Raw genomic sequence first — 25625 nt, 5'->3', positions numbered from 1 at the left:
AAGGGAAAACGCCCAACGGCTCATGAGAGAAATCATCCGTTACGTACGAGTTGATTTGGTTGTATTATCCCAATTGTCAATAATTTCCTGTACTAGTTTTTAGTTTTGTATGAAGAAAGTCGACTAATTATTGATATTTCTGTTATAAACAAACTCATGTTCTGTTCATTTGTTTACAAAATGCGTGTTAGCTATATAGTTAATGAATGAGTGACACAGGTAGTGACTCAGACGAGGCGACCGAGCGTACGGCACTCATGGACGGCCACATCGCAGAAGCTCGTCCCGACAGGGAGATCGCCGAAAGGATCGCCAGGAAAAAGAAAACAAAATCCGAAAGCCAGCGCACTTATGGCGTGAGTAACACAAATGTATGTTCCGTAGTTCTACCTTACTTCCTTTGCTGGGTCATGGTGACAGGCAATACACCTACATAATCTAACCAATCATAATGCATATGTTTTGTGTTGTTTATCACAACAGCTATGTTATTAGGACAAATTATTGTAATCTTGAGTGTATGTTATCATAAATTTATGTAATCATTTTGTTTATGATGACTCAGAGTGTGGAACAAAGTGATGGTGGAGGCTCCAGTGGGCCCAGCAGGCCTGGGCCTAGCGAACCTAACCCACCTCAGCCTACGGAGCCACAGATTGAGGAGTTGGAGCTGAAGTATGGTGCTCGCCATGTGATCAAGCTATTTGTACCTGTTACGCTGTGTATGCTGGTGGTTGTAGCTACTATATCAACTGTCAGCTTTTACTCTGTTAAAGATGTATATTTGTAAGTATATCATGGTCTTTTAATGAAACAATTTATTCAATTTATTTTACATATAAACATAATAAGTACTTGATAAGTTGTTATTAAGGGAACTTTACCCAACAACTTATGAAAAAAAAAATCATAGCATATTTATGCCACTACTACAACCATTATATTTTTTCTCAAAGTTTGATTATTAATCTGCCTGAATGCAATACTTGCATGAAAAAAATTGTTTAAATAGAGACCTTAAGGAGAACAAGATAAACAAGTGCATGAGTTTTCCAATGTGATTACTGCATTTGCAATAAGCTGAGCAGTAATATAAAAAATAAAATTAGCATTGATTTTATTAATTTTATTACAAGTGTTATAATCATAAAGGCTTCAGGATCCTGTCCTCTATATTTATAAAGATAAGCAGTCCAAGAATAACATATGTGGTAATTATTTACAGAGCATACACACCATTCCATGAAGAAAGCCCTCATGCAGTGACCAAAGTATGGAATGCATTGGCCAACTCCATGATCCTGCTGTGTGTGATCGCACTGATGACTGTGCTGCTCATAGTGCTGTACAAGAAGAGGTGCTACAAGATCATACATGGCTGGCTCATTCTCTCCTCCTTGATGCTGCTGTTTCTGTTCTCATATTTGTATATAGAGTAAGTACTAAATGTGTTGTTGTAGTAATCAATCATGCAATGGCAGCTAAACAGATTTAGATCAAAAACGGCATACAGAATGCATATAACCTGGGTATACACTAAATCTCTAGAGCAGGGGTGGCCAACAGGTCGATCTGTTAGTCCAGTCGATCGTGGCAAGGCAAAAAATATAAATACGTAGACCAGTTTCATTTAAGGTTTCAAGAAGTATGTAATTTGCCAACCGGTTTGGCCTAGTGGGTAGTGACCCTGCCTACGAAGCTGATGGTCCCGGGTTCAAATCCTGGTAAGGGCATGTATTCGTGTGATGAGCATGGATATTTGTTCCTGAGTCATGGGGTATATTATATATATCGTGGTCTAAGTACCCTCAACACAAGCCTAATTGAGCTTACTGTGGGACTTGGTCAATTTGTGTAATAATGTCCTATAATATTTATTTATATTTATTTATTTATGTAATTTGTAGATCGCAGGGTTTCGTTAGTAAACAGGAGATTTTAGGTCTAATCAAGTTGGCCACCCCTGCTCTAGAGATTAGTGTGGCAATGCATCAGTCTTCAACACATGCATGACCAATGATTATTCATTTATTATATGCAAAAAATATAATACTTACATTCTTTTTACTTTAGGAATAAAGTAAATAATAAATAAGTAAAGGAATATTCTTTTATTAATAGCAGCAGTAATTGTTCTGAGAAATAGGTTAAGTGTAAAGGTACAAATCATGGATACCAATGGTTTTATTTATACTCGTGCAAGACTCAACAAAAACAATTCTTGTTTCTTTATATCTGATAATTTGCATACATAAATGTAGCTGAAGAAAGTGTGAGCAATGCAACTTATCATTTATGCAGTGAAAGTTACAGAGTTGCTTATCATATCTTAACTATTTACACCTGCTATTATATAGCTATAAATTGGATTTGTAGTGAAATTTGTCTTTGCCTATAAGAAGTCATATTGCCCTCTCTTCGCTCTGCCTTAGTACTTCCATACTTTGTTTCATTCGCCATTTTTTTCGATTTTTATTTATGAGCTTGCTTTGCCATTTATAATTTTATTTATTATATGAATAATACTTTTGTCTTTCAGAGAAGCGCTAAGAGCCTACAACATCCCAATGGATTACATAACACTAGGTTTTGTCATGTGGAACTTTGGTGTCATGGGCATGATTGTCATCCACTGGAAAGGCCCCCTGCGGTTACAGCAGGCCTACCTGATCTTCATTGCTGCTCTAATGGCACTTGTGTTCATCAAGTATCTGCCGGAGTGGACGACATGGGCAGTGCTGGCTGTTATCTCTATTTGGGGTGAGAAGAATTATCAAAACTATTATTAAAGTCATAGAAATTTATATCACCTCCATGTTTTCAGGGTTTAAGTTTTCTTATATTTGTGAGTGGCTTTCACCTAACTACCTTAGGTAGTCTAGTAGTGTAAAAATGGTCTCATGTAATGGTTTTTCCATAGACGATTTTTGTTTTAATGTATGTCAACTTAATTTTTTTATTAGAGCTTTTTTTGTAATATGTTGAGTCTCCTATTATAATTCACAATATTTCATTGCAATATTCATGCACAACATATATTTGTATAAAATGACTAGTAAAATATGCAATCTACAAACTAACCCATATTGTTTACCCTATACACATTCATACAAAAACACACAAAGGTGATATATGATTAGGCGGGTCCACACAAAACGAGCATACGCGTTTTCGTCGCACGTCTACACTGGCCGTTATGTGCGCGCGGAAATTGCCTCGCGTGTATGCTCGCTCAGTGCGGACCCGCCTATTGCCCGGTACTGTATGTGTAGGAACAATAAGAAAACAAAGTCCTTACAATTATACTATAAAATTGTAGACAACAAACTTTTTGATGACAAATTAAGTTTTCTAAACACAAGCAACACACGTTTTTGTTCCTTCTGAATAGCAATAGTTCACCATTCCTGTTATGCCATACTTGTTTGAGTATTATTATGTTACTATTAGTCTTCCTCTGATGCTGTTTTCATAATATAAGAATCTTGTAAATTGATCTAATGTATGCCTCTACCTTCCATAATCTAATGGACGCTCGATATTGGTCTGGTCTGTCATTGCCTTTTAGTTTGTGTGTCTTTTTCCTTCTTGTCTGTTACCTTTCGTGATTTTTCTCACTTGATGGTCTCATCGGAAGATCAGCACTGGAAGCCACCAGCAACATGCTGAGATGAAGCCATTTCGTGGCACTTTATACTTTCTTTGTTTTTGTTATATCATGTAATTTAATGTGTCTTGTTGTGTTTACGAATAAAAATTATTCTATTCTATTCTAAGTGTGAGTGTAATGAACGAAAAGAATAAAAAAATTTTCAGTGTTGACATTTGCATGTTGTGAATGAATCTAAATATTCTGTTCATAATTTCAGATCTAGTAGCAGTATTGACTCCAAAGGGCCCACTGAGGATATTAGTGGAAACAGCTCAAGAAAGAAATGAACCCATATTCCCAGCTCTTATTTACTCATGTATGTATACATAGCATGTAACTACTGACTACCGTATCTTTATTTTATCAGTGTGTAGTAGCTGATATCTAAAAAAGATAACAATAACACTTCATCTTGAAGTACATACATAATTTTTACCAGATTAAATTCAAATCTAAGTTATCTGCTATGAATATTGCTTAATTCATGTTTAAAGGTGAATGGACACTGGCCCATGGACCAATAAGAATAAGCAACATACCATTGGAAAGGTCTTATTATACTCCATTTTTTTTGTAAGGCAAGAGTCAAATCTCTATTTAAAAAAAAATATGACACAAAAAAAACAAGAACCGAAAAGAAAGATCTTTACCAAAACTATTTTGGCAATATAAAATAATATAATGACTAATGAGTGGCTCACGGATGCAAAATACGTCAAAAATAGTGGCGAACGATATACGGAATATGGATATGACTACAATTGGTTTAAAAAGAGAGAACATACTCTAAATTGCAGAAAAGTTAAAAGTATCGATTTTTTTTTAAATTGTGTTACCTAAATTGTTTGAAATGACATCCGCATACATTTATTATCTTAAGAGGCATGATATCAGGTGTGATGTGTGATATCAAACCTTTTTATAGTAATCGAGAATTTTTAATAAGCACATGTATCATTATATATCGTCATTTTTTTATCGATATCAAATCCCTAGAATGTGCCCGTACTTATCACAGGTTTGCCCATAACATCACAAAAAAATCGACTAAAAAATTTATTAAAAAACGCAATGTATTCTTGCAGCGACGGTGATGTACTGCCTCGTGGGAACGACGACGACGGGCGAAGGTGAGCCCCGGGAGCTACGGCCTCTCAACCACGGTCCGTGACACTAACACAACTAATGTCTGTCCGTGTTGTCCCGCTTTTGACCACTTGTCGAACATTTGTCAAACATTCCCATAACCTCGGGTGGAGGTGAGACTGGGAGTTGCGGCCTGTCAATCACGGTCCGTGACACTAACATATCTAATGTGTCCGTGTTGTTCCGCTTGTGACTACTTGTCGTACATTTGTCAAACATTCCCATAATCTCGGGTGGAGGTGAGCCTTGGAGCCGCGACCGGCCTCTCAGCCACGGTCCGTGACACTAACACACCTAATAGTATAGCAATCTGTCAAATTTATATAATGTATATATATATATATATATATATATATATATATATATATATATATATAGAATCTTTATTTCGAACCATGTAAGTCCATAGATTGTAAGTAATATTCTTAACTAGACATAAAAATAGGTTAGTAAATTATACAACTACTTATCTGTACTTTTCTATAATGTATATTCTCATTTCCTTAATAATTTTATTTTTCTTTTCCCTTTGTAAGAATTCGATATGTTTTCTGAAAGAGCTACGTATTTGTATGATTTGATATGACATTTTTTTTTATCAAATTCTATAATGAAAAGTAGCTACTGTATGTAATTGCATGATTTCTATAGTAATCTAAATTGTATTTTTTCTTATTTAATGCATGTTAATTATAAGATGTAATGTTTTGAAAAGATGTGTCCCGCCGCGTTTCTTGCCAGTCCATATTGGGATACCCTCCTCCAATTGAGGGGGGATTTAAATCTTCTTGGGTCAGAGGTGTAGGGTTAGAGCCGGTGTAGCTTTATTTGACGTTCATAAGCGCATTGTAATATGCCTACTTGAATAATAAACTATCTTTATCTTTAATGTCTGTCCGTGTTGTCCCGCTTGTGACCACTTGTCGAACATTTGTCAAACATTCTCATAATCACGGGTGGAGGTGAGCCTGGGAGCCGCGGCCTCTCAGCCACGGTCCGTGACACTAACACAACTAATGTCTGTCTGTGTTGTCCCGCTTGTGACTACTTGTCGAAAATAGGTCATACATTCCCATATAGCCACGGGCGGAGAGGTGAGCCTGGGAGTTGCGACATCTCAACCACAGTCCGCGACACTAACACAACTAATGTATGTGTAGTCCACTTGTCTAGCATTTGTCAAACATTTACATATCAACGAGGGGGGTGGGGTTAGGGTCGGCAACGCGCATGTAACTCCTCTGGAGTTGCAGGTGTACATAGGCTACGGAGACTGCTTACCATCAGGCAGGCCGTATGCTTGTTTGCCACCGACGTAGTATAAAAATAAAATAAAAATATAACCACGGAAGGAGGTGACCCCCGGGAGCTGCGGCCTCTTAACCATGGTCCGTGATACTAACACAACTATTATCTGTAAAGATTGAAGTCATATTAGTCGGATTTATTCAAATGGAGGATTCATTTGTCGTAATCATAATGGTTGGGGAGCTCAAGAGGGGATTTTTAGAGTCACTCGAGCGCGTCAGAGTAAGATATGGTGGATTAATTACTTGTTAAATTTAGATAGTGCGCATTTCAATAATCCGACGATTCTAGGGATCCATGAGTGGCAAGGTCACAAAGTTATAAAAAAAAACGTCACCTTGACTTACTCGAATGTGTAAAAAAAAAATGTTATATATCCTTTTTTTTCTTCCTATCATCTAATCTTTCGAATCCAATAAGCCTCTACGACGCTCTGGTAAATACACATTTCGCATCGTCGGCTTCCCAGCTATATATTAAATTTGAACAGTTTTAATTCGATTCGACATTCATATTAAATTATAATTTATGAAATATTATACATACGAAGCCGCGTCACTCGGCCATCCTGACCGGTATGAACTTCAAATTCACGCCTCAAAATGTGTCGTCGGAGTTGAAGAAATTCGCTTCGCTTATTCCGATTTGCTTCTGTACAGGCACCGTGCCCGACGGCAGAGCGGGTGCGGGCGCGGGCGCGGGCGCGGGTGCGGACGGGGACGGCGGGTTCGACGCGGCGTGGGCGGCGCGGCGCGAGGCGGGCCGCGAGGCGCGGCGCCTGCGCGTGGACGGCACGCAGCCCGCGCACTACACCACGCGCATCGAGCGCCCCGCGCCGCCGCCGCCAGATATGGAGGAGGAGAGTTAGTAACCTTTGGCCTATAAAATCACATTTAACGACCGATCTTTATATACAATGTGTTTGTCCACGTATAATGGAGTCGTTAACAACGTATAGTATAGTGCGATGAATTTTATCGACAAATCACCCCCCATACCTATGTTTTTTCTCAACCATTTTAAAACTAAACGCGGTTTTTTATGCGGTGGTGGCCGAGTGGATATGACGTCCGACTTTCAATCTGGAGGTCGCGGGTTCAAATCCTTAGTCGTACCAATGAGTTTTTCGGAACTTATGTACGAAATGTCATTTGATATTTACCACTAGCTTTTCGGTGAAGGAAAACATCGTGAGGAAACCTGCATACATCTGCGAAGAAATTCAAAGGTGTATGTGAAGTCCCCAATCCGCATTGGGCTAGCGTGGGGACTATAGCCCGAGCCCTCTCGCACATGAGAGGAGGCCTGTGCCCAGCAGTGGGACGTATATAGGCTGAATTATTATTATTATTATTATATTTTAAAACTGCACCCTTTCAAAGTTTTATGGTACCATACGCTACTGCACTTGGTTAATGTACCATTATCTGCCCATTTACCTATCGCACATCTAAAAAATAATAATCATTCGATTAGAGTAGAGAGTATTATAGAATCTTTCGCTTGCATGGGACTCAAAACAAGGACTCGAAGAAATATCAAACTTTGCTCTCTTGTTGTACAAATAACTATTTCATCACTTTTTCACTGATGTTTTCTTAAGGTAGTTTAGAAATTGTTTGGAAGTTAATATAATTACCACAATAAAACACAAAAACGAAACGAAAGAAATTTCAGTGAAATAATGAACATCAATTTCGACCCTGCATGGCTCAGAACGGATTTTAGCTTTTTAAGGTATTTTTTTTGTGAAATATTAACAATATATTATCTATTGACTGTTAAATCGACAACATTTATGTAATAAAAAAAAACTTTGTAAAATATACTACTATTTGTATTTGTCAACTATAGTAGAGATCGTCAAAAGTAGAATTATTTATTTTGTGTGATGCCTAATTTTTGCATTTTTTAAGTTGATTATTTAATACAATACAATACGTAATATACAGTGTTTTCATCAAATAAATAAAAAATACGAAATCATACTCATAGGTGTTTTGGAACGAGGAGTTAATTCTGACTTATTTCGGGTGTGTATTTTCAAAGAAAATTATAAATAGAGATGAATTGTCAAAGATCATGTTGTATTGTCAATTTGTTAAATATCAAAAAGTGTCTCGAAACGATGCTGCTATACCTTTGATCTATTAGACGCCACTTTTTAGGGTTCCGTAGCCAAATGGCAAAAAACGGAACCCTTATAGATTCGTCATGTCCGTCTGTCTGTCCGATTATGTCACCGCCACTTTTTTCCGAAACTATAAGAGCTATACTGTTCAAACTTGGTAAGTAGATATATTCTATGAACCGCATTAGGATTTTTACACAAAAATAGAAAAAAAAACATCCCTTACTTAGAAGGGTTCCCCATACTTAGAACTGAAACTCAAAAAATCTTTTTTCATCAAACCCATATGTGTGGGGTATCTATGGATAGGTCTTTAAAAATCATATTGAGGTTTCTAATATCATTTTTTTCTAAACTGAATAGTTTGCGCGAGAGACACTTCCAAAGTGGTAAAATTTGTGTCCCCCCCCCCTGTAACTTCTAAAATAACAGAATGAAAAATCTAAAAAAAATATATGATATACATTACCATGCAAACTTCCACCGAAAATTGGTTTGAACGAGATCTAGTTAGTAGTTTTTTTTAATACGTCATAAAATAAAATAAAATAAAAAAATTCATCAAACCCATACGTGTGGGGTATCTATGGATAGGTCTTCAAAAATGATATTTAGGTTCCTAATATCATTTTTTTCTAAACTGAATAGTTTGCGCGAGAGACACTTCCAAAGTGGTAAAATTTGTGTCCCCCCCCCCCCTGTAACTTCTAAAATAACAGAATGAAAAATCTAAAAAAAATATATGATATACATTACCATGCAAACTTCCACCGAAAATTGGTTTGAACGAGATCTAGTAAGTAGTTTTTTTTAATACGTCATAAATGGTACGGAACGAGTCCGACTCGCACTTGGCCGCTTTTTTGTTATTTAACAAATTGAAAACATATCAGTGAAAGAATATTCAATTAATCAAAGTCAAATGACGTTCTAAAAGTTTTAATTATGTGTCGAAAGATGGCAGAAAATTTACGTCGCTACAAAGTTTTCTTTAACAATACACCTCTATTTCAAATTCTTTTTGCTATTATTTAAAGCGTCAATATATCATCGTTGATTTACATTTGCAGTTTTTTTGTCACTTTTTGCTAATGACGTGAAAGGGACAGAGGAAATAGAATTGAAGTATTCGAACTTTTAGTACGCCCCGCACGTTGAAATGAGATTCGAAATCGTTGACATAGCTCATCTTATCAAACCCTTTAAATAGTTGGTCTTATTTAGATCTTTAATTGAAGAAGATTGGTTACCTAAACTACCTTCAATATTTTCTAAGAACAATAATTGCATTCGTTTTTTGGCTAACGATTTTTGATGTTAATTAATTAGTTTGAATTCCAGAGGGCGTGAAGCTAGGCCTAGGCGACTTCATATTCTACAGCGTGCTCGTCGGCAAGGCCAGCTCCTACGGCGACTGGAACACTACACTCGCGTGTTTTGTTGCTATACTTATTGTGAGTGCATTTCTATATATTGAAAATGACAACTTCGGGACATTTAACGTGAATATGATGGCAAAACAAGTAAAACGAAATTTTAAAGGCCACTCCTCAGTTAGTATCTAATAATATTGATATGACAGTCGCTTTTCGGTGAAGGAAAACTTCGTGAGGAAACCGGAGTAATCCCATCAATAAGGCCTAATTTACCCTCTGGGTTGGAAGGTCAGATGGCAGTCACTTTAAACTAGTGCCTACGCCAAATCTTGGGATTAGTGGCCAAGCGGACCCCAGGCTCCCATGAGCCGTGGCAGAATGCCGGGACAACGCGAGGAAGAAGAAGAATATTAATATGACAACCTAAATGATGATATAAACCACATGTCTCTCCAACAGTTTGTTTCTGCGATAAAAAAAAAAGAATCATAATAATAAAGTTAAAAATAAATAAATGTAAGTAAAATTGTTTAAAAATGTTAATGGTAAATATACGTGTCTTCTAATATAATTATCTCTGTAATGTATATCTCAAAATATATTGCTGTTGTAGTAACCTTAATAAATGAAGTCTTGTCTGAGCAATCATAAATAATATTAGTCATAAGTGGAAAGTGTGGCTGTGAATTGTCTAAATTAATTATTTTATTGTACTATTTTGCCTAAGTATTTTTAAAATAAATGGGCAATTGCATCGTAACCAAGGTTCGGAACCGGTTCTAAAAATAGCGGTTTATTTCGAACTTTAACTATAAGAACAACGTTTTAAGAACTTTATTGTAACATAAATAAACCGGTTTATTCGACGAGCGACGAGACGGCCGCCAGGCCTGGTGGTGTGCCGCGTAAACAAATACACCCACATAGGAAGAAAGCGGTTTTTAGTGTTCTAAACCGGGTTAATATGACAAGAACTTTATGGAAATGTTCTTCTAAAAACCGAGCTAAAATTGACGGTATTACGAACGAAACCGAAATTAAATGATTATTCCTACCGTTAAATAGATGTCGGTCTATTGAAAGATGCTCTAGGTACCGCAGATTGCTTTTACCTATTTCCAAAGGATACCCGTTTCTTCTGAGTAAGCTTAACCAAACGTTTACTTTTTAAGTTTATTCAGAAACAAAACAGTCGTATAAACACATTAAAAAGGCAATACAAAAGATGTACTGCAACAAAAGAACAAGGCAACAAAAAGACCTGGAGGTTCATACTTATAAATAATGTTAACTGAACTAGTACTACTTTTTACAGGGTTTATGCCTAACCCTGCTGCTGCTGGCGATCCTGAAGAAGGCGCTGCCGGCGCTGCCCATCTCCATCACGTTCGGTCTCATCTTCTACTTCGCCACGCGCGGCGTCGTCAAGCCCTTCGCGGACGCGCTCGCAGCCGAGCAGCTCTTCATATAGCTACCGCCCCACACACTAGATACCAATTAATGAAGGCGATTCCTTCCAATGTTTATCGTTGATCGTTTGTAAACCTTGATGGCATAAGGTCTACTTAAGGTTAGTTGTGTTGCGAGTGTGTTAGAACGAAGAAATGTTCACTTATCTGTGCACGCTTATGCTACCTGTAACCTTTTCTGATTGTATAAATAATCTTGGAACCCGATTACCTAAGTGGGGTTGTTGATATTTGAATACTATTCTAATATCAACAACCCAACTTTGCTAATCGGGCAAATATTATTTTCATCACACTTGCTCGAAAAAGTTCTTATTTCATGCAGGTGTACTGAAGGACAAAGGCCTATTTTGTTCCCGTGGGAGTTATGGATCGTGAAAAAAAAGCTATAACTACCTAGGGAGTTGTAGCTTTATTTTTTTTATTATGTCACTTATACAAACCAAGTAGCATAAATGACTTTTACTTTTAAAATACTGACATTTATAATTTAATATTTTTGTTTGTTTAAATTTAAATGATTTGATTGATTTAACAGCCGTTTAAAATATTTTTACATAATTTTCAATTGTGGCTGAATTCCGAATAGGTCTTTGCCCTCGATGCTAAACTGACAAGAAATTAGTTTTTTCTTCGCAAGTGTGATGAAAAACATTGTGTGTAACTCCGGGGGTAAGAATATTGCAAGTTCGGATCTTTAATTCCCTCCAGCCTGCGGCTGTCGGGAATAATCACCCTCGTATCCAAAATTTCACTTGCCCCTCGTTGCACAATGTAGTATTGATTGGAAAGCTCTCAGTATTGGGTTTTTAGGTTCGAACTAATCTTACTTTTTTGGCTATTTCTAAATTCTTTGACCTTAACTAAGAGGGTAATAATATGGTATTTTTGCTTGATGGTAACAGTAGCTATCAATCTTGTGTCTTAACACTTCATATTCTATCCCACGACAAGCAGCTAAACTAGAAACCCTAACAATTTAACTGGGCGAAGGTCTAGGTGTACACCTACCCCGTTATTCATAAAACCAAAGATACATTGATTGAGTAAGATGTGTAAAATATAAGACAATTTTGTTCTTCGAATTTGACAGGTAAACGAATTGGCGCTGTACAGCTCCATACATTTTGCGGTAACTCTGACTGTCAAAAATTGACTGCCAATTCAGTGACCACAAAATATATGACGCAGTACAGCGCCATCTCTTTTAGATGTCAAACTAAGGAGCACGTTTTTTTCTTAGACTTTACCTCTCTATTACAATCAATTCTGTTTGATAAAACATAGCAACCAATTTCAAACCTCAGTTACTTTTGTCTCTTTTTAACAACAGAAATGTAAAAATGACAGATAGGGAGAAACGATTATAAAAGGGTTATATTTGACAGACGTTTTTGAATAAGAATAACGCCACTAGTGTTTAGGGCCAACGTCCCTGACAGTGAGGATGTCAATCCTGACACGATTTATTTCTGTACAATTTTTAGCCTATAATAATGTTTACGTTACAAGTTTTTTAATAGGTTACAACACTTTCAGCTAACCACAGATGGACCTTATGTCCTCGCAACAAGGTTTAAGAATTGTCAGTTAACAGTTTGAATGATGGTACGGTCACGTCTGAAAACATCGATACGAAAAAGTGCCAAAAAATATTTATACACGACTTTATTGCCCATATATTAAGGTAGTGTATACATACTTTTGGCACTTTTTCCTATCGATATTTTTAGGCGTGGCTGTACCAGAATTACTCTGCGTGGAGTGTCAAATCACTAAAAAGTATAGCGCACATGAGTGAATATGTCGTTAAAACAAATTAATATTAATAATAAATTTTGTAAGCACTGTCGATTATGACACGGTAGTCAGTCTTGTCCAACGATTTATGTATTTTATTGGAGAATAAGTAAATTTTCATTTTAGAATTTACTGATGCGATCTACTCTACTAATTAGTTGATTTATTTGGTAAGCTAATCACAGATTTATACTTTTATCGAGGGCAATAGGTTTTTTTTGTATATTAGTGAAGTTATCCTAGACAAAAGTTACATTAATATTAGTTGTTCACAACCAAGAAAATATTTCTATACACCGTGTTTTTTTTTCTGTTAATTTCAAGGGTGCATTCCTGATGAGCTTAAATTAAGTGACTTTCTCAAAGACACCGGTATTCTAATTAACTCCATTTCGGAGATAATCAATAATTTATTTTTATCTTATAAGGCCCTTACGAGCGCATACACTTGCCTTAGGGCCTGTTCACATATTGATTAGTGTTTAGTACGAGTGTGTATATTTGCTACTAAACGTAACTACTATCTCGGACGATCGATGTTCAAAATGACATTGATATGTCACAGTTTTCAATTGTTTGGTTGAAAAAAATGCCCTTGTTACAACAACGCTATATGCAACATTTAATTATTTTATATAAAAATAAAAATTTTTTTTGGAGTTTAACTATGCCATTTAGTTTCCTTAAACGTACTTACCCATATCCCGGAGTTAACGGAATTCAATAAAAACACGGTATATAACGCAAAAGCGCGGTTATTTTATGCGATGAACGCAGCGTTGAACGCATGCGATCAACGGAATGTTAGATGACAATGCGCTTACCGCTGCGATTACCGCGTAAAACAATGTATGGACACTAGATTATCTGATGTAAAATGGGTGAGCGGAAAACGCATCGCGTTTATAGCATAAAATAACCGCGCGCTAAAAAGTGCTATTTGGAGATTTTAATTTGTGTACCAAATAATTCAAGTGACAATTGACTCTTAAAGACTGACATTATCCAGATAAAATCGCAGTGTCTAACTAAATGAATGTAGATATACTCGTTAAGGCATACGTAGTGGTTAGAAACAAAACAGAAATATAATGCAAACAACCGACACACCAATACCAACTAGTATATAAACGCCGAATCCCGGTCTGATGTTTAAGTAGACTGTTCAAAACCTAAATTAAGCATACTTGCGTTTCGTAACATTTTTACTCAACATTCAAAATAATTGTTAACATTCCATTAGTTTTATACCTTTATTCTTAAATGGACTGTTCCTTTCTGTCGTATTCTACATATCAGGAGGCCTACCGCGAAAACCGAAATTCGCAAATTGCGGGGATATTTCTCTTTTACTCCAATGAAGGCGTAATTGGAGTGAGAAGATGCCCACAATTCGCGAACTTCGATTTTCGCGGTTATAGCCCAGGTTTTTTGTTACTTATGTAATGTACCTGTATATAACGGATAACGACATTCATAAACACTGAAAATCTATCCTTGATTCTTATCGGTGTTTGTAGGCGTGACCGAATTATCAGTATCGTAAATACTCTATTTACGCGCAGTTTTGTTTAATATTTTTCTTGCTGGAATGTCATTTAAAAATCGTTTCATTAAGTGAAATGTTAGCAGCAGACATGACACACTGCTGAAGCCATTTATGGCAATGCATAGGACAATTAGAAATATGGGCTTGCCTATCATAGAACCTGTCGAGTTCTAGAAAGAAAAGCTCATTTTTAAATTATGTGGTTTAAATTATTAGCTAGGAACTTTGTAAAGCAAATTAGGTAATATAACTTTTGATATAACAACAATTATGTTTTATTTCTCCCTCTAAAATTAAACAAGAGTTTTAATAAAAACATATTTATTAGGTACTTAAGTATACATATAAATATTGCTTCATTACAAAATCTTTGAGATACAAATGTCAGATATTCTGAACTGAACAATTCAGTCTCTTTTATACGCAAAAGGTATAACGGTAATTTAGACATTTAAAATTTTGTACCCTTTCTAAAAATTACGATTTCCGAGGAATAAATATAAAAATGTTAACTGCTCAACAAAAATTAATAATAGTAATCATTGCGTTTGCAACTAATAAATGACTTTCTGGTTGTCACGCAGTCTTGACGAAAACATACTTACCCACTATAGGTACTTATTGCACTGTTGGTTATTGGTAACTGACTGATATATTGTAACGTTTGAAATTATAATTGAAAATCTATGGCATTAAGTTTAAGAGGAAGATTTAGTTTGGAGGAGGAAATAAAAAAGGTAGCCGGAAAGTTGGTTAAAATTAAATTAAACGCTATTAAGATATAGGAAAAACCCTTAGAAAATAATTAAAATACTCATTACTCCATAATAAATTCCAAAGCAATAAAGTGTGAAGTGATAACAGTGTACAAAAACTGGTGCTAAATGCTAATACAATTATTATTACCATACCATACGTATACCAACTCTAACAAATAACACTTCTAGGAAGATCACATTTAAATAAATTTATATCGTTTTTTTTCTATAATACACTTGTTCCACCAAAAACCACAATAATAATTTGTATCTATGCCAATAATGGAAATAAAATAAAAATACTATACTAAATATCGTTAATATAAAGGAATGGACAAGATAAAACTTCAGTCTACAAAGAATACACTTATGTTAAAAGATCGTTTGGAATGATATTTTGTAACCAAATAATTACTGAATAGAGTCCCCTTAATTTTGATTAAGATAAATAATTTTTGATCGAATTTGTTCACGAGGACTCGTGAGAGCGTAATTTCAACTTTCTCGGACCACAACCACTTTCACACGTTTTACTTACAGTAAGTGGGTGAACATTTTAAGTTAAACTACTAACCTCCTTTTTAAAACTACTTACAAATGAGGATTAGGAATCTCTGTCGGACCACCCTTTTTTATCACCTTTAACGTTTCCTTATTGGGCTTGGCCGTGTCTGAAGGAATCTCCTCTTCGATAGGGATCTGTTCAGGCGTGGATTTGTCATGAGGAACTTTAGGAGATCCACTCTTCTCCTTTTTAGCTTTGTTCTCAGCTGGTTTTGGAGTAGGTTTGTCTACTTTAGGTTTCGTTTCAACAGGCTTCTGAGTTGCCGGTTTGGGTGTAGTCGTTTTTACTTCAGGTTGCTTGGGTTTAGCTTCTTGTTTAGGCGGCGCGGGCTTGGCCGGTGCGGGCGTCGGTTTAGGAGTAGTCGTAGTAGGTTTTGGGGTAGTAGTGGTAGTAGGTTTAGGCGTAGTAGTAGTAGGTTTTGGTGTAGTTGTTGTAGGTTTAGGTGTGGTAGTGGTGGTCGGTTTGGGAGCCTCTACCGGTTTAACCACTTTCGGAGCTTCTTTTTTCTCTTCTACTTTGGGTTTGGCCGTGGAAGCGAAGGCTTTCTGCAGCAGCGGCGGGGTTGGTACGACACCAATGTAATTCGCATGAGGACTGCCTATATACAGTTTGTTGTTGTAGACAATGGCGTCACTGATTGTGCTCAAGCTCTTGTCGGTGTTGAGGTAGGATGCGACGATTTTTCCGTTCCAGTCTATTTGTACTAAACCAGCCATTGGAGGCACAATGCCAGACACGCTCTTGAAGTGCCCGATCTAAAACGAGAAAAATAGTAAATATTATAAACAATGCAAATTATATGAAACTTCCTCGGCATATATTATTTTTAAAACAGTTCATTCGTCACAGTTAAATATCACTTTCACGCCAAAATAACACACAAATATCTATTTTTACTACAGCACATAAAGGCTCTCTTTGTTCTTCAAAAACCGATGAGTAATTCGTATTTTATCCACAAGAGTGGCAAAGTAATTTGATGCAAATATTGAGTTGTTTCCTTATGTTGCCTGGTAGTTTCTTTTTAGTGATGATTTTCAATGATCAAATACTTATTAAAATAAAAATTATTTGGACTTGATGGACGTTCGTATAGGTAGTAATTTTTTTGCATGTCACTCAGTAACAAAGTTTGTTTAAACCTCGTGTCTTGAAACCCACGCAACGCTCAAGTTTCTAATTTTCTAACCACTTGCTATGGGTACACTCGTAGCTCATATTTGGAATCTTTCGCTTACTCGGGTATCAAAATTAGCATGACTGGTTAAACAACAACTTTGACCACTTTTAAAACAAATAACTATTGATGTATGCTGTGCTCCTGATTATCGTCAGCGGGAGTATGACTTCATCGAATTTTCTTGTCGCGTTTGGCATTGATCATGTCTGAGTGGATGCATCGTCGAATACTTACGTAATATTCAACATCCTCGAACAAGAAGTGCGGATACACAGTGTTGAGATATGCGAACGGCAGTTCGATCAGAGTCTGCAGGCGCGCCAAGAACTTCCTAGCGACGGGGGCCTCCGACATGGAACGCGTAAGGAGAGGGTGCTCGTCATCGAAGACCGTGTACAGGCCCACCAGGATACCGGAGCCATCAGGGAGCGCGCGTACGTTGTCCGGAACACCTGGAAGGCAGTTTGATATGTACGATTCATATAAAATGGCTGGAATCTTTACTACTTGAATAAAGAAATTTAAACCTTGTATACAGTACCAAAGAGAATTTGAAATAGAGGTGTATTGCCATAGAAAACTTTGTAGCGACGTAAATCTACTGCCATCTCTCATCATCATCCATGATAAGTATGTGTTCAAACTCATATCAGTGAAAAAATAAAGATCAAAGTCAAATGGCGTTTTAAATGTTGTAATTATGTGTCGAAAGATGGCAGTAAATTTACGTCGCTACAAAGTTTTCTTTGACAATACACCTCTATTTCAAATTATCTTTGACAGTAGTTACATTACAAATCAGAGGGCTTACCGCGAACCACGTTCGACGTGTTGCCTCCCTGTCATGCTTACATACAAATTTACAAGTGCGACAGAGAGGCAACACGTCGAACGTGGTTCGCGGTAGGCCCTCAGGGATGAACCGAAAGCGGAACCAGAAGTTAGAAATTTAGTTTATCGGAACCAGAAACAGAATCGGCACCGAAAACGGAACCCAGAATCGGAGCCTGAGTGAGAGGTGGACGAGTTGTTAAGGGTAGGTCTATTAAAAATATAAATTCCAAATATTAATCAGCCTTGCAGCCCTTGATTGCCGTGCAGCACGTGGCAAGCGGGGAGATGAGCGAGTGACAGGTATAAACCTGTTTGTTTTTGGAGTACGCCGCTCATGTCCCGCCGCCGCTAAGCTTTAACGGAACCAGAAGTTACGAAAAAAGAACCGAAGCGGATGTGTAATTCCAATCGGAAGTTCCGACATAACATAACGGAACCGGAGCTCCGTAACATCCTTGTTACAATACAAATATTCATATTTTGATGGCAGCGACGCGGGGCCACTTAGGGGCCCAATATTTACGCAAGGCTTTTAGGATTGGAGGGTCTCGAGCAAAATATCACCAGAGGGCGACGGGATTGAAAAATCGCCAATATTTTAGACGTAAATAATGGACGCACCCTTATATTGATTATTGTATAGGGGTTCAAATACTTTCGACTGTGTAGAAAGACGCGTCCCGCTTCCGACCATTATCAATAAAACATAAATTGCTCTTATCGACAACTTATTTATGAGTAACTGTATACATATTAATCATATTATCGTATTCCATTTAATTATTTTTAGTTGAAAATTTCCGAGTCCTGTGTCCGACTGCCTAATTGACCTTCAATGTTACAAAATCGTCACTAAAATTCCGCTCTATCCAATTTGAGACTTAGATTTTGCGTGCATTTATCGTCTGTAACAAACAAGGAATTATGCTAATCTCTAAAATGTTTACACGCATCTATTAGTCAAATTAGATCGCGTGGCGACATGATTGCGATTTGTAAAATTAAAGATCATATGGATATTTCGGTGTTCTTGATTGATCCAAACAGTACCTACATATAAAGGCCACTGGCACCAAACCGTCTATAATTTGTAGGGACTTAAAGAATCCAGTAATCATAATAAAGGGTCTAGCAGGCTAGGCGAACTAGAGGTGCCCCCAACGACGGATTTGGTCATTCTTTCAGGTGGTGTACTGGCAAGTCCTGAGAACACTCTATGCTTAATATCAGTCCTCGATCTTCTTTTGTTTTCGATTTATTCATGATAATGTAAAATAATCAGCGTATCGTTGAAAGTGGCATATTTTGTAAACTGTTCAAGTTAGATTAATTATACAAAATTATATTTGACAATAATAAAATATGCTACAAAATACACATTTTTTACCCACGTCATGTACTTATACTTCATTGTGTAAAAAAACATTTTATTTTTCTTCAGATTATTTTTTTTTACTTTTCGCGGAGGTACACCTTTTGCTTTAATTTTATAGAATGGGAAATTTTAGAATTGACCAATCACTTCGTGGACATCGTGGTCGATGCATCCGGTCTTCGGTCACGCTCTCCGACTACTCGTAGTACTTGTAGTACTTGATCCTAATCTCGAAGTCCGCCGGGAAACGCCGTAAAAAAACTCGTATTAGGTATACCTACTTATACGTCGAATACTACAGGCCTTTTATGTAACAGTGACAAACAGATATTTATACGTTTCTTCTTTTGGGTAACACCAATAAGCATTGACAATAGGTGCGCAACCATCACAACTGTTTAAACAAACCGCTACAAAAGTAACGCGCTCCTGCAGCAGTGTGACGTGGATACAGCTAACAAAATGTACATCTTAATTTCCTTGCTTTTAATTCTACGAGCATGTGCCGCTCAAGTGACGACCTACGAAACCGACATGAATTTCCGAGTAGAGGCAGGCGATAGAACGTGTTTCTTCGAGAAAGGGAAAGCCGGGCAGATTCTCGAAGCTTCGTACCAAGTGATCGACGGGCAACATGGAGATCTGGACATATCATTCGATATCGTGGCGCCCGATGGGCAAGTACTAGCTTCAGACTACAAGCAGCCCTACAACTCGCTTATAATGGAGCTGGAGCAGGACGGGGACTATGTGTTCTGCCTGGACAATACATTCAGCAGGATGAACTCCAAGTTAGTGTTTGTATACGTGATGATAGAGGATAAAGTTGCTGAGATAATTGACAAAGCGACCGAGCAAGGAGTTAATGTGGACGTCGAACAAGAAGAAGTCCTAGAGTGGACGGGGACGTTGCCGAACGGAGAGGTTTACTACATGGAGGTGGCACATATTGCTGACTCGCTCACGCGCACCCTGAAGCACGTAGTGCGCGCACGCCATCTGTTGGACATGTACGGAGCGAGCAGGTCGCGCGACATCTACGCAGCGTTCGAGGACACCTTCATCGTCGACCTGTGGTCCGCTTTCCAGATTACCTTCATGTGTGCCGTCGGAATGCTCCAAGTTTACATGATAAAGAAACTATTCAATAAGTCTACTAAAAATGTACATAGTTTTTATTAGGTATGCGTGTAAAGTACAGCCTAGAAAAACTTTAATAAAAAAAATAACCTTTCGAAAGTCGTTTGTCACGCCCCGAGTTATTTTAAACGACATTTAGCATGTCTAAATTGTCTAGCAAACAAAGCATTCATTTTTGCATTTCTGCATGAATTACATTAGTAAATGTCTATAATAAACTATTTACATCCAACTGAGTCGTGACCGTGGGTAATAAACGGTGGGTACATTCATTAGACATTTTTTTTACACTTAAGTTTTATTCTTACACAGAATTGTTTTTATGTATGTTTAAAAAAATGTTGGTTCATTAAATAAATTACGTAAATGTTTCGGAGAAATCTATGACATTAGATCAGTTGAAACATTTCCCCGTCGATTCAGGGCTCAAGCAATTTTGACGATTTTGTACGTTGTTCCATGAATTCTAGCCTAGAGTTATAGTTGTGCCGTTCTCGAGAATGTTCTCCATTTACTAAAGAGAATGTACTCGCGCGAGAACGTTCCTCATACAAAACGGAGAACATTCTCGAGAACGGCACAACTATAACTCTAGGGATTGCCCTAGGAAGGGAAAGTGCTAAAATTATCAAATTTTAATTACCTGGTAAGCCTTCGACGAACACTTCACTCTTTCCTTTCTTGGGGCCGTCAATGTAGTACTTCATAAGCCTGTATCTGTTGGTCTCTGCTACAACCACGAACTGGTTGTCGGGGATATAGCCACGCCGTTGGCAAACCAAAGGTCGTCGAGGAGCACTTTACTTTCATTCTTGGCCGCGTTGTAGTAGAAAAGTCTGAAATGTAATACTTTTTATAATTGCCCCACGCACGAGCGACGCTATCGACTACTTACGGAATGCTAAATTTAAGCTTTCATTTGCATGTAAATACTTAAAACAGTGTAAAGGAGCGCTGGTGGCCTAGCGGTAAGAGCGTGCGACTTGCAATCCGGAGGTCGCGGGTTCAAACCCCGGCTCGTACCAATGAGTTTTTCGGAACTTATGTACGAAATATCATTTGATATTTACCAGCCGCTTTTCGGTGAAGGAAACATCGTGAGGAAACCGGACTAATCCCAACAAGGCCTAGTTTACCCTCTGGGTTGGAAGGGCAGATGGCAGTCGCTTTCGTAAAAATTAGTGCCTACGCCAAATCTTGGGATTAGTTGTCAAGCGGACCCCAGGCTCCCATGAGCCGTGGCAAAATGCCGGGACAACGCGAGGAAGAAGAAGACTTAAAACAGTGTAAACTTGCCATACGATAAATAAATAAATAATTGAGGGGTTCTCAACCAATCCGGTTTTTCCGGTTTTTTTTTTAAACCCCGAAATGGCCCAATATTTTAAATTATTTTATGCTCTTTTCGTAGGACTGAATCATGTATTTAGGTGACAACTACGAATTATTAGATTGTCCCATTAAAAATGATACCGGTATTTTTTGTATGAAGAAAAGCCGATTCCGAACCTTGCCAATGGTGAGTGTTTCACAAGAAGCCACATTTCTATAATATGCTATATCATTTACACACTTAACTGATCCTTTGTAAGCCTTATTATAAGATAAGATTTGTTAAAACGCTACCTTACCTTTCGGGCTTTAAAAAATTCCTACATTATCATTATGTATTCAAAATATTTCAATATTGACTATCACATTCACAAAATTATAATGAAATTCATGTAAATATGAGAACAGGACTTGACATTCTGACATTAACAATCCAACAAAGGAAAGTGAAATAAGTTAAGCATTAAAAAAAACTGTTAGAGTCAGACCAAGATAAGTTGGCAGTGATTTTGATAGTCCAAACGGTGCAAGTATCAAGTTATTATTATTATTAAAGCCCTTTGTTTTTCCAATCAGCTTCTTTTCTATTAGCCTGCATTTATTTAACACATTCACTGCCAGACAAAAAACGGCGCACTACCCCAGAAACCGGTGGTCTATAGCTTCGTACAAAACAACCCACCCAGCGGGTTGTCCAGCATCTGAACAAAGTTCACGAGTGCCCACCAGGTGGGTTCCCGGCAGTGAATGTGTTAAGTTACTGGCAGCTTGCATTAAACAAGTGTCATCATCATTTCATAGAAGTTTGACGTTTAAAATAACCCGTTCACTGTCAGGGCTATTAAAAAAGCTGCCAACTTATCTTGATTTGACTATAGAGTCAAGACAACATGTATAGCATGTTTTTGAAGGGTGTAATAAAAGAAGTATAAACATATCAGATGGAAAAGGCAGAAACATAATCATGATAAGGGTCAGGTGGAACCAATTAGAGTAACATCACTTACCTCCCAGAGGGATCAGTAAGCAAAGATATGGCACCATCTTTTATGCTGAAGTCACTGCTAGAGTCAGTCCAGTAGAAGTCTCCATTTTTGGCCAATGCAATGTGGTTAAAGAATCTGGGCACACGGCCATTAATTGCAACTCGAGGGGACACCAAAAGTTGCTTCTTGTCAGTCTTAAGATCGGTCTTCCAAATACCATGATATGCGTCAGCAAGATATAGTGTATTTTTGTTAGCATCAATTTGAAATCCAAGTGGTCTTCCGCATATGTGCTCTTGTGACAATCCAGCTATACAAATGAGGAAATATTATAATAACTAACATTATTTTATGTGTTTAAAAGGAGGGAACCAGAGAGATACATAATACTACAGCCCATAGTTTGCAACTTTGCACACTAATACTAATAAACATCTAAAGCAATTAAGGGTTTACTAATAATAAGATTTCATGAGAGAAAAGAAAACTGAAAACAAATTAACAATTAAGAGTGATCCTTTTTGTACTTCTATATTATTGCATCAAACTGCTTGATGTACCAAAAACATTGTTGGGCTGGAAAATGTCAATAGCTGCATTCAACAGTTCTCTTTGATATATTAGTTAGCAATTCTAATTAGTCTTATTAGTATACTCACTGCATGGTTGTCCTACTTTGGTCACAAATGTGACATGACCACCAGGAGACAGTTTGACAATCTCTCCACTTGCCAGACTAGTGAATAATTCCCCATTTGCTACTTGGAAGGCCTCTGGCCCTAGAACTTTGCCCACATGTATTCTTTGAGCGTTATTTAAAGCCCCATTGGGTGCTAAAGGACCAATTCTGGGCTGAGTGGGTGCAAGCCTGTAAACAGAAAAACATTTTAGTACTTATACAGCTTCTAGAGAGGACATCTTAAATTTTGAATCATTTACAATTACAACTTACTCAATACTTGTAAACTTGGTGTATGGTGGTAAATTGGGTATCAAAACAATGATACCAACAAATATGGCTAAAAACAAAACAAGTTTTATAATTTTTTTTATAAAACTGAATATGAAGCCCATTTTCGTCTGTGTTTACCTGGAACAAACAATATAAGATAAACATTAAATGCTCATTAACCACTTATGGGTTCCAATGCAAAACAGATGTGTCATTGTCTTATTTATCTTTGTTTCAGTTGTCTACATAGTTCTCAGATAGCGCATGGACAAAGTCATATTTAAAGTCTTCTAGGACCTCAAGCAAATAAATGGGTGTATAAATGTTTGTCTTAGATATGACTTAGAATGTTCACTGATGTTTATAGGTACATCACACAGATTATCATGGAATCAGAAGAATAAACACATGGCTCTCATGCAGGGCAACAACAATGTCATTTTGTAAAAAAACCCGGTCCAATTTTGATTAATCCTGCATTACCTCCTGCACTTATTTTTACCTGCAGGTAAAGGCCAGTTTTATATACTTGAATTGTTTATTATGTGAATTTATACTTTATTTATAAGTAATATGTAAAGTTATATACATTTTCTTTCACAATTGAACTGAGTAGACGAGACTGCTCGTAGTGAATGTTACGAAAGTTGTGCAGTTAATTTAGAAATCTTAAATGTAAGTACATTACGAATACAATATATATATAAATAATTTTTTGATCTTTGATCCTCTTTCGATCTTTGAACAGCGCTACATTAAAATATTATGCATAAGTACGTATTAAACAAAATGCAAATGTATAAGACTACTGAAACAAAATTGAAATGGAATAATAGCAGGCGGTAGGGAATCTAAGATAAAATTAAATAATACCTCAGATCCGGTGAAATGAGTAGAAGAAATTTCATACACCGCAAAACCGTGGCGCGGTCAGTCGTCGGACGTTCACCTTCACCTTGCTTGACAGCTTGATATCACGTCACCCTGGCAGAGACGTTTTCTTAACAGATTTTGTAATATTTGCATATGGCAATTCTGTTCGTCGATTACATTCTCACATCACTAGTTCCCACAGATAATTCATAAATGCTATACAATCAATTAATTTATATCGTTCATTATATAATCTGTATTATCCAATCATTCATGATTTCATGATTCATTCGTTCATTTCGTTCTTTCAGGTTACGGCGTACGCCATTTTAGACGTTTCTCGGCGCTTTTGAGCCATAAATATTGAAGTAATTTACCATGGGTCACGCTAACATCTGGTATTCTCACCCCCGCAAATACGGACAGGGATCCCGCTCATGGTACGTCTCTAAAATGAGCCAAATACAACTTGACTTGGTTAGGTCTCCTTCGACCATGTAGTCGTGCACACGTGTTGAACAATAAGTGCTAATGAGATTTATTTTATTTTAGCCGGGCCTGCTCCAACCGTCATGGACTTATCCGTAAATACGGCTTGAACATCTGCAGACAGTGCTTCAGGGAGTACGCTCACGATATCGGCTTCAAGAAGGTATGTGTAAAATCTAATATCACATTAGTCACACCGAGCTAAGTTGGCAGCGATTTCTATACCTCCAGTGGTATAAGTGTTGTTTTAAAAATCAAAATCCTATGAAATGCACTATGAAGGCTATCAAAATCGCTGCCAACTTAGCTGGCCTGACTAATTATTTATTACTTCTTTTAACGTGCCTTCTTTGCCTAAGTCTCATTTTTCGAGCCAGTACCTACCTCTTACGTACTCTTGGTTTGTTGGTATCTTAGTCAGTGAGTGGGGATGCTATCTCAGTCAACAGTTCAGTTACCCGTTTAGGATGCCTGTAGTCAAACATCCTAGTTCCCACATCTTTGTATGTAGCGGTTACCTGTTCACCAATACCGCATGTTTGAGGATTTATCAAATTGACTAGATTTACTATAACTTAGTGTATTTTTCATTCCTGTCCTCATGATGTTGAACCACATCTTTATCCATCTAATAAAATGTTTTTGTTGTTTCAGCTGGACTAAATGGAGCTATTCAATAATGTTAAGGTATAATACATTATAAAATCCAT

General features: G+C 37.1%; 4 protein-coding genes across 6 annotated transcripts; 3 read left to right on the top strand and 1 right to left on the bottom strand.

Moving 5' to 3' along the window:
* The first annotated feature begins 36 nt into the window (after positions 1 to 36).
* Positions 37 to 12918, top strand: LOC133528282 (presenilin homolog). 3 transcript variants are annotated; one of them, XM_061865607.1, is made up of 9 exons: positions 37 to 356; positions 566 to 786; positions 1226 to 1435; positions 2540 to 2760; positions 3870 to 3968; positions 4738 to 4815; positions 6766 to 6969; positions 9579 to 9691; positions 10929 to 12918. In XM_061865607.1, the coding sequence occupies exons 1-9, from the start codon at positions 207 to 209 to the stop codon at positions 11082 to 11084; spliced, it is 1452 nt and encodes a 483-aa protein (XP_061721591.1). In that variant the 5' UTR covers positions 37 to 206; the 3' UTR covers positions 11085 to 12918. The 3 variants fall into 3 exon arrangements, with proteins under 3 accessions (XP_061721591.1, XP_061721592.1, XP_061721590.1); XM_061865608.1 differs by having other exon boundaries at positions 37 to 371; positions 4738 to 4782; XM_061865606.1 differs by having other exon boundaries at positions 37 to 371.
* Positions 12919 to 14735: 1817 nt separating this feature from the next.
* LOC133528280 (adipocyte plasma membrane-associated protein Hemomucin-like) lies at positions 14736 to 24548 on the bottom strand. The gene is given in 8 exon segments (XM_061865604.1): positions 14736 to 16509; positions 17169 to 17386; positions 20927 to 21037; positions 21040 to 21119; positions 22623 to 22911; positions 23261 to 23469; positions 23554 to 23691; positions 24427 to 24548. Coding segments are annotated over 7 exon segments (1758 nt in total). The 5' UTR covers positions 23676 to 23691; positions 24427 to 24548; the 3' UTR covers positions 14736 to 15780.
* Positions 19391 to 20681, top strand: LOC133528284 (transmembrane emp24 domain-containing protein 5-like). The gene has a single exon (XM_061865610.1). It carries the CDS (start codon positions 19606 to 19608, stop codon positions 20323 to 20325), a length of 720 nt encoding a protein of 239 aa, XP_061721594.1. The 5' UTR covers positions 19391 to 19605; the 3' UTR covers positions 20326 to 20681.
* Positions 24549 to 24706: 158 nt separating the features above from the next.
* Positions 24707 to 25624, top strand: LOC133528286 (small ribosomal subunit protein uS14). The gene is made up of 3 exons (XM_061865611.1): positions 24707 to 24866; positions 24979 to 25078; positions 25570 to 25624. Exons 1-3 carry the CDS (start codon positions 24805 to 24807, stop codon positions 25576 to 25578), a joined length of 171 nt encoding a protein of 56 aa, XP_061721595.1. The 5' UTR covers positions 24707 to 24804; the 3' UTR covers positions 25579 to 25624.
* The last annotated feature ends 1 nt before the right edge of the window (position 25625 follows it).

Source organism: Cydia pomonella, chromosome 19 (genome assembly GCF_033807575.1).
Source record: "Cydia pomonella isolate Wapato2018A chromosome 19, ilCydPomo1, whole genome shotgun sequence".
Lineage (NCBI taxonomy): Eukaryota > Metazoa > Arthropoda > Insecta > Lepidoptera > Tortricidae > Cydia > Cydia pomonella.
The sequence above is the reverse complement of the archived record's forward strand: the minus strand, read 5'-3'. Positions and strand labels throughout refer to the sequence as shown.